This window comes from Triticum aestivum, chromosome 4D, assembly GCF_018294505.1.
Source record: "Triticum aestivum cultivar Chinese Spring chromosome 4D, IWGSC CS RefSeq v2.1, whole genome shotgun sequence".
NCBI lineage: Eukaryota > Viridiplantae > Streptophyta > Magnoliopsida > Poales > Poaceae > Triticum > Triticum aestivum.
Genome location: NC_057805.1, coordinates 101,756,877 through 101,765,735, shown reverse-complemented (window position 1 = coordinate 101,765,735; position 8,859 = coordinate 101,756,877). Strand labels below are relative to the sequence as shown.

Genomic DNA, 8,859 nt, shown 5'->3' with positions numbered 1-8,859 from the left:
GGGGGCGTCCGACGATGTCTCGGCCAGCGTCGTAGCGGCGCTAGTGGAGGAGGGACGCCGACGGCGAGCTGTTGCTTTGATCGGAGGACTCCTGGGTCTGGGTAGGCGAAGAAACGTCTTCGGCAGTGACTTGATCTGTTCGTATGCGCATTCTTGGAATGCTGCGACAACAGTTGAGGGATGAAAAGGGAAGTCGATGGCGAGGAGGGTGAAGCTGATCACGACGGCTGTTTTAGCTGGTTCGCTGGGTTGGCTCTCGTCTTATCCACTTACCAAAATCTGGATTTTGGCTTTCGAATCAGCTCTTCGTCGTCTTTGGCCGTTCTTTCATTTCTAACTATTCTTTTGCTGCGAACCGATTGTCTTTCAGATGGTTAAAAAAAATTGCGGTGGAACCAGCCCATTAGAGTGCAAATTCTGGATCATCGGTGCTCGCATTTTTCTTGGATTTATTGTACGTTCATCCAGTGTGAGAAAAACAATTTCATCGACTACGAGGCGTCTGTGGTGACTTCATTAATCTTAAGATAACGTGTTGACTCGGTCTCAAGAGTAGGATGCACGCATCCGTCCATAGAAGTGAGTGTATGTGCGTATATATGGGTGTTTACGCATGTACTGTGTTAAAAAGTAGTATTCCTTTGATACGCTTTTGTCTGTGTTGACTGAGTGCATCCTGTAGCACCGGGTTTACTTTTTGTAGCTCACTTATTAAATGAAAGATATATATCATAAACAATGTCATTAACAATGTGATTGGAAGGGACTAGCTAGAAACTAGTCGAGTGAAAATGCGATTTGGGTCAATCGACCGGTTTCAGCCATCCGATGGAAAACATACGTCTAGATGAGCGTCTTCGACCTCGAGACATCGTCTTCTTTCTTCGAACCACCGAGCCACCACTACCCTCGGTCGGCGACGCTTCGGAGCCAACCTCGCCACCTCACCCTTCCCCCAACCGCCGCCCACCGCCGTGCTACCGCCCCCACCATCCATCTCTCTAACCCCAGCCATGAAACATTTTCTCCGGCAAACTTGCACCACCCTAACACCCCTGAGATAGATAATGGGGGTGTTTGCCACCCTAAAGATAGATAATGGGAGAGCTTCTCCGGCGAGCTTCTTCCGATTGTTTCTTCATTCAATCAAAAATCGAATGGCCCAAATTCCAAATTTAGGCGACTTAGGGCCTATTTGGCAACGCCCAACTCTCAACTCCCAAAACTTCTCGTGAGAAGCCACCCCGAACGCCTGAGACTCATGAAGCTAGATTCTAGAAGCGATGTTGAGAAGCTGAATCTGTGGAGTTTGGGAAGCTTGGGGGACTTTAGAACACACCTTTACATATAACTTTTGTGTGATTGTAAATGTAAAGCCAGTATTTAACCACGTGATGTAGATTACACCCACAAATGTGCTGATCAAATAACCAGTGTAAAGTACTACGGAACATGCATAGGTTGCCATCAAACACGACGGAGGCCAGCAACTTGTCCGGATTGTCGCCGGGCCGCTCCTTCCACGGAACAGAGCCACATCAAACACTGGCCACTAGTGGCATGCTCGCATGCAATGCCGAGAACCAAGACGCCATCCAATCCAATCAAATTCCCGAACCCCGAACACATGCACGTACCTATCATGGACACGCTGACCAAACACCAGCCATGCAAAAATGGAGCCCTCCGCCATCACAAGAAAATACTTGGACAGAGAATTTTAATGGAATCTCTATATATCCCGTGGTGATCGGAATGCTGCCTCCCGGGGCAGAGCTCGAGTTGCACGAACGCACGCCTTCTTCTAGCTCTAGACACGCGCGCCTCACCGGTGCTTTGCTGTCCATGCAAGCTTCTTCCAGATCCAGCTCCATGGAGAGGACCAGCCAGTGGTACGTGACCATGTCTTTGCACAGTGAGAATTGCTTGCTCGTCCATGTCACTCGTATGCTCATGTCTCGTTTCTTTGGATTGGTTCGAGCAGGTTGTCGTCGCAGGACGTACAAACGGACCTCGTCGTCCGGGTCGCCGGCGCCGCCTTCCCTCTTCATAAGGTTAGTCGTCTTCCACCTGCCGGTCGATCTCTCCAGCTCCTCGTCGCGTGTGTACAAGAAAAAAGTGTCGCCGGTGATCATGGTCTGACGTGGACACAACAAAATGCTTCCCGTGCAGGCGGTGATGGTGCCCAAGTGTGGCTACATCCGCAAGGCCGTCGCCGTGGCCACGCGCCCCGACCCCGCGGCGACCGTCGAGATCGAGCTCGACGGCCTACCGGGCGGCGCCGACGCCTTCGAGAAGGCCGCGCGTTACTGCTACGGCGCCAACTTCGAGATATCCGCACGCAACGCTGCTGCGCTCCTCTGCGCCGCCGCGTTCCTCGACATGCAGCCGGCCGACGGCGGCCTCGCGCGCCGCGTGGAGGAGTTCCTCGCGCAGGCGGGTCTCCGGACGCTGCCCAACGCGATCGCCGTGCTGCGGTCCTGTGAGGGCCCGCTCCTCACGGCCGCCGAGGAGCTCGGTGTCGCCCGGCGCGCGGCCGACGCCGTGGCCCTGCGGATCTGCAACGAGGTGCTTTTCCCGACGCGGTCGCCGCCGGAGTGGTGGGCGTCGGAGCTCGCAGCTCTCTCGCCAGTGTCGTTCCACAGGGTCTTTACGGCGCTGCGCTGCCGACGCGCCGGTCCTGAGGTGCTCGTCGCCGCGGCCACCGCCTACGCGGAACTCCTACTGGCCGACGGCAAAGCTTCCGACCACCGCGCCCTCCTCGAGTCTGTTGTCGCCGTGCTCCCTTCAGCGGACGACGCGCCCCTTCCCGCAGCGTTCCTCTGCCGCCTCCTGCACGACGCCGTCACCACCGAGGCCTCGGCCAAGACGTGCCGCGACCTGGAGCTCCGCCTCGCGGCCGTGCTCGACCAGGCCACCGCGGGCGACCTGCTCGCCTTCGCGTTCGATGGCGCTGGTGAGCGCGTCATTAACACCGAATCGCTCCGGCGTGTCATCGCCGCGTTTGTGGAGCGCGAGTCCGGCGCCGGGCGGAACAGGAGGGCGTCGCTGTCCGGAGCGGCGGCGCTGGGCGCAGGGGCGCTGCAGAAGGTGGCCAAGATGGTGGACGAAGTGGCGGCGGAGATCGCGACGGACGAGTCCCTACCGATATCCAAGTTCGTGGGCGTCGCCGGCGCTGTGCCCAAGGACGCCCGCGCCACCCACGACTGCCTCTACCGCGCCGTGGACATCTACCTCAAGGCGCACCCGGAGCTGGACGAGATCGAGCGGGAGAAGGTGTGCAGCGTCATGGACACCCTGAAGCTCTCCTACACGGCGCGCCTCCACGCCTCCCAGAACAAGCGCCTGCCGCTCCAGGCCGTGCTCAGCGCACTCTACTACGACCAGCTGAAGCTCCGCAGCGCCGGCGTCGGCCACGACGATGAGGATAACGATGCGCGGTCGGAGGCCGGGTCGGCGCGCATGCAGGCAAAGGCGGACGCGGCGCTGGCGCGGGAGAACGAGGCACTGCGGTCGGAGCTGGCCCGGATGCGGGCGCACATGTCGTCCGGCATGCAGCAGAGCAAGGGGAGCGGCTCGAGGACAGCGGCGACGGCGGCGGTGGCGGGGAAGAAAGCGAGCTTCTTCGGGTCGATGTCGCGCACGCTGAGCCGGCTGAACCCGTTCAGGGCCGGCGGCGGGTGGTCCAAGGACACGTCGAGCATCCGTGAGAGTAGGGGCGGCGCCATGAATGTGGTCAAGCCCAAGAGGAGGAGGTCCTCCATAAGCTAAGACTCAATATATATCATGCATGATGCGATAGGTGCATGTAATTCGGTCTCATTTCATTCGTATGATCGCTGGTGTGTACTGTGCGTGTAGAGGAAGATCATGATCGTGGTTGCTACTTCTCATGATTCTTCCCTTTTTCAGTTAGTTTGTGCCATCTATTGTACTACTAATCCACCATGTACTGTATGATGTATGTTGGGCATTGTATATTAGAAAGAAGTGTTCAATTCAACTATACTTCCTCCGTGGATTGGCAATTTGGGACCAGCTCTCTGGATTTAACATGAACTTTCAAAAAAGGTAAAATGGTTCAGATCTTGTAGCTGAAAGGGGAAGATTCAGTTCGATTGTGCTTCCTTTGTAAAGAAATATAAGAGCGTTTGGAGGGAAATACACTTTGGTTCCTGGTTGTATATACACCCTATATGAGATTTTTTTAAATAATTTTACAAAAAGTCAAAATAGTTCAAAAGTATTTTTAGATTAAACTCGACATTGTTTTGCACTAGTATATAAATTTTCACGAAAAAATAACATTGACTTCAGTGCAAAAAAGACAAATTGTATTTGCTATTATAGGTCACTATTCACACTATTTTGACCAAAATTTGTCTTTTTGAACAGAAGTCAAAGGGTTATTTTATTTTTGTGAAATTTTTCTCACAAGTATAATAGAAGGTCGAGTTTATTTCAAAAATATTTGCAGATTTTTTTGACTTTTTGTTGAATTGCTAATTTATTTTCCCATATAGGGTGTATATACACTCAGGAACCAAACACTCCCGTCCAGCGTTTGGATCACTACTTTATAGAGGAAGTACGTGGTAAATTTTCTAATGATTTAGCTTGAATAACAGTTGCTAAGAGTCATTGATGGCCATCTCTTAGACCAATAAAGTGAAGTTAAAAGTTCATTGTGGTTTCAAGAGATCGATATACAGTATCCGCAAAAAAAAGATATCAATATATAGTACTCTCTCCTGTCCTTTTTAGTCTGCATATAAGTTTTGAAAAGTTTGACTTGGCAAAAATCTTATAAGCTGAGTAAAAAGGACGAAAGAGAGTATGAAGTGAAGATAAATGTTGATCAACATGAAACTCAAGAACTATACACTAGATGGTCAACATACAAGCGTATATGTTGTATCACATAGAAATTAATTGTGAATCACACAATATGAACTAATCCATATACAACGTGTTTGGTATATGTATATGTATATGTATATGTATATGTATATGTGGACATATACTACGTGTTTCGTAAATGTATATGTACATGTGGACATATACTATGTGTTTGGTATATGTATATGGATATGTATATGTGGGTTACGTCATGGGCCGGCCGAGTAACGGGTTTTCTTGGTTGTCCGTTCGTTCGTTCTATTGATCGTTGATGTGTTTGTTCGCTCTTTCATTTCTTTTGTTTTTTCTTTGGCTTCTTCTTTTTAACCAGTTTCCTATGTTTTTTCTCCGCGTTATACTTTGGTTTTGTTTTTTTTTCATATATTTTCATCAGTTTTTCTTTTTTTCTTCATTCTACTTCGGTTTCTTTTTTTCACCTCTTTGATTTTTTGCTTTTATTTCTTTTTTCCAACACATGTGTATATTTTACTTACACATTGTACATTTTTCATGTAAGTCAAGAATATTTTTTAATACAGGTTTAGCATTTTCCAAATACATTATTAGCATTTTTTTCTTTCAAATATATATTGTTTTGTTGAAATATATGTTTTGTTCTCTATTATTTTCATACATATTATATATTTATGTACACATCTTAAACATTTTTTAAACACATTTAACATTTTTCAGATACATTGTTAACATTTTTTAAATATATATTTTGATGTCTATTGTTTTCCAACAAATTGTACCTTTTTGTATATATCCGGAAAAAATTACACACGTTTAACATTTTCAAATACAGTATTAACATTTTTTCCAATATATGCTTTTATGTCTATTGTTTTCATACACATTGTACATTTCTTGTATACCTTAAAACATTTTTGTACAAGTTTTACATTTTTATATCATGATTAAGATTTTTTTTCCAATACTGTGTTTTGATTTCTAGTTTTTTCATACGCGAAGTACATTTTTTATTATACATCCAAAACATTTTTTATGCATGTTTAACATTTTTTTAATTACACAAACATTCTTTTACATTGTATAAACATTAAAAAAATATCAGTGTACATATTTTTTAAATGTGACAAGACTTTTTTTTAAAGCTAACAACATTTTTTAAGTTAAACTAACAAAAAAATGTGCACTGTGTTAACATTTTCCAAATTCTAGATTTTTTTAAGTAACGATCTTATTTTCAATTTCAAAAATATAAGTAAAAATTATTAAAAAAAACAACGAGCTAGAGAACGAACGAATGCGGCGAGGAACTAACTGGGCCGGCCCACTTATAGGTCCCTTAAGGCGATCGCGAGCTACAGCATGCTATAAGCGAGCTATAGACGCACCCGCTCACAGCTGTTATTCTGAATTAGGGGGTGTTTGGTTCAGAAGTCCTAGGACTTTTTCTAGTCCCAGGGACTAATCAAAAAAGACTCTCTAGAAGAGTCTTTTTCTAGTCCCTGTAGAAAAAGTCCCTCCCGTTTGGTTCCTAGGGACTTTTTCTAGTCTCTGGTCTAAAAAGTCCCTGAACCAAACACCCCCTTACTCTTTGAAGTAATATGGCAGCAATCTATAACCCCTTAATTACTTACATTATTAAATATGCAACATGAAAATATGTCAACACAGCTTGTTAAGGGAAATAAAACCTAGGTACTAGTGCATGAAGTTCATCTCGGTATGATACATAACTGAAAAAATTAAGCTGTTTATCAAGCAGATAACATAAATAATCTTGAACTTTTTAGGCACAACAAATAGGAATTCCCAAAATATTTCAACTACTTAACAGGCTTCGGTGCATGATACATCAAAAAATGTGTTCACCAAATTGTTGTATATGTGAGATTGTACAAGTTTTCCGAAATAGGTATCCGAAAAGGTAAAAGTTTAACAGACGATGCATGTCCCTCGATAACTATGGGCCAGATGATATTTGCTCAACTGCTGCCCCAAATTTTCAGTTTTGAAGTGAACATAATTAACACGACAATAGCAGCAAAGTAGTAGCTACTTATGCTGTTATCTGATATTCATTCATTACAATAGATGCGGCCAGAACAGTTTAACACCCTGACGTTCAGCAATTTGGGCATCCAGTAGTTTGACAAAAGGTGCACATATATTGTACTCCCCCCGTCCCGAAATAAGTGATTCAAAAGTGACTCAACTTTGTACTAAAGTTAGTACAAAGTTGAGTCATTTTTTAGTCACTTATTTTGGGACGGAGGGAGTAATAAACTAGACTTGCCACCCACCGGTTCAGGTTAGCACGAGCTGCTCTAGGAAACTAACTAGCAAGCTTTTCATACGATTTAAGAACTACATAATGTTGTCAATCGACTCCGCTTAGAATGAGCTGCTCACCTATGCTTTGCGCAACCTACTTGCCTTCTCGAACACATCTATTAAGACAGAAGGGCAAGTTCTTTTGAGATTACTGTAACCTTGGGTTGCCATCAAAGCATCCATCTCATCCTTAGAGGCAATAAATTCAATGCACGCTTCCTTAAGCCTGTCACAGTTATGGTGATCAGCTAAAGCCAATGTAGTTGCCAGAGTCTCCATGGCAAGGTTTTTTTCGAGGATGTTTTGGCATATCAACTTCAGCCTGTCCATGGCATATCTATCTGCAGCCACAAGTAAATGCCGGATCATCTCAACGTAATCATCACCACCAAATTCATCCACGTCAGGCAATGAGTCGGTATATACGAAATGCAGTAAGGCCTTGAAAGCAGCAGGCTGCATGTCTTCAACTGTAATGGACTCTGCCTTTCTTTCCTTCATCCCTCCATACAGCTCTGCCTCAAAGACAGGTGATCGTGCCGCAAGAATGATCTTGTGCGCGGCAAAAGTCTCTCCCCCAACACTGAATGTTACGTCCGACCCCTACCCCTCTAACAACAGCTTGTCGAAATGATCTGATAAGTTCGACGATGACACCTTTATTTCAGAGCTCCCTGTTGTTTTTGTCACCTGCGATTGTTTGATGACTGTGAGTACACATTCAATTGTCAAGCTATCATCCTTAATGTAGCCTGATCCTTCCAGCTCCAGCTCACTCCTTTCAATGAACCCTCCACATTCTGGGAAAACACGATTACCGTAGTCGAACTCTGTCGGGGTTGCTTGAGACAGAAACCAAATACTCTTTGGCAACCCAGTATCCTTGTTAACCAGTCTCAGATCACAGGATGCCCGCGCCAACCCCCTGCCCGTGGGCTCGCGCGAGACCGACACGCAAACGCAATCGGCGTATGACATGTTGGCTCCGTCAGGGTAGAAACGGATGGTCCAGTCGTAGCCGCCGACGGTGAAGATGGCCGACTGGACGAACTTGCCGATTCCCAGGCCCTTCTTGAGGCTGTACCCGACGATCTCCAAGACATGCGTTCCCTTCGCCGTCTCCGTGGTACACCTCGACGAGGACTTGGATTCGAGTGCCATCAGCCCTGCAACCAAGAGCCTGGAGCCCGTAATGCGGATCTGAGAATACGAGAGGAACGTACACAGCTTTGTCGAGGACAAGAGGAGTTGGGGAAGAAACGAGAGGGCGAGTGGAGTACCTTGGAAAGTCGGCAGAGGAGGAGGAGGTGAGGGGCGGCGGCCAAACGGGGAGGGGAGGTCTGAGCAGCTGATGGAAACGGGAGAGGTGAGGTCTGAGCAACCGATGCGAAGGCAATGGGACCTGGCCAAATGGGCTACAAGGGCCGTGCCGTGCCAGCCCAACAGCACGTTCGGCCTGCGTCGCCCGCCAAGGCACGTTTTGACTAAATAAATACCTCAAAAAATGAAGTAAAATTCAGAAAAAAATACAGGAAAATGAAAAATGAGGGAAAGTGTCATGTGGGAGAAATCTTGAGCTTTATTAGTGGCTGCCTCGTTAAAACCTTCCATCCCTCACAAGAAAAAAGAGAACAAAACCACGCTCTAGATTATACA

The 8,859-nt window shown here is 46.7% G+C and overlaps 1 protein-coding gene and 1 pseudogene across 1 annotated transcript; one reads left to right on the top strand and one right to left on the bottom strand.

Annotated features, from left to right (window-relative positions):
• Window positions 1-1,561: 1,561 nt before the first annotated feature.
• On the top strand, window positions 1,562-4,003 carry LOC123096504 (root phototropism protein 2). The gene is made up of 3 exons (XM_044518245.1): window positions 1,562-1,892; window positions 1,985-2,054; window positions 2,173-4,003. Exons 1-3 carry the CDS (start codon window positions 1,669-1,671, stop codon window positions 3,769-3,771), a joined length of 1,893 nt encoding a protein of 630 aa, XP_044374180.1. The 5' UTR covers window positions 1,562-1,668; the 3' UTR covers window positions 3,772-4,003.
• Window positions 4,004-6,871: 2,868 nt separating this feature from the next.
• On the bottom strand, window positions 6,872-8,562 carry LOC123099739 (BTB/POZ and MATH domain-containing protein 1-like; annotated as a pseudogene).
• Between the last annotated feature and the right edge of the window lie 297 nt (window positions 8,563-8,859).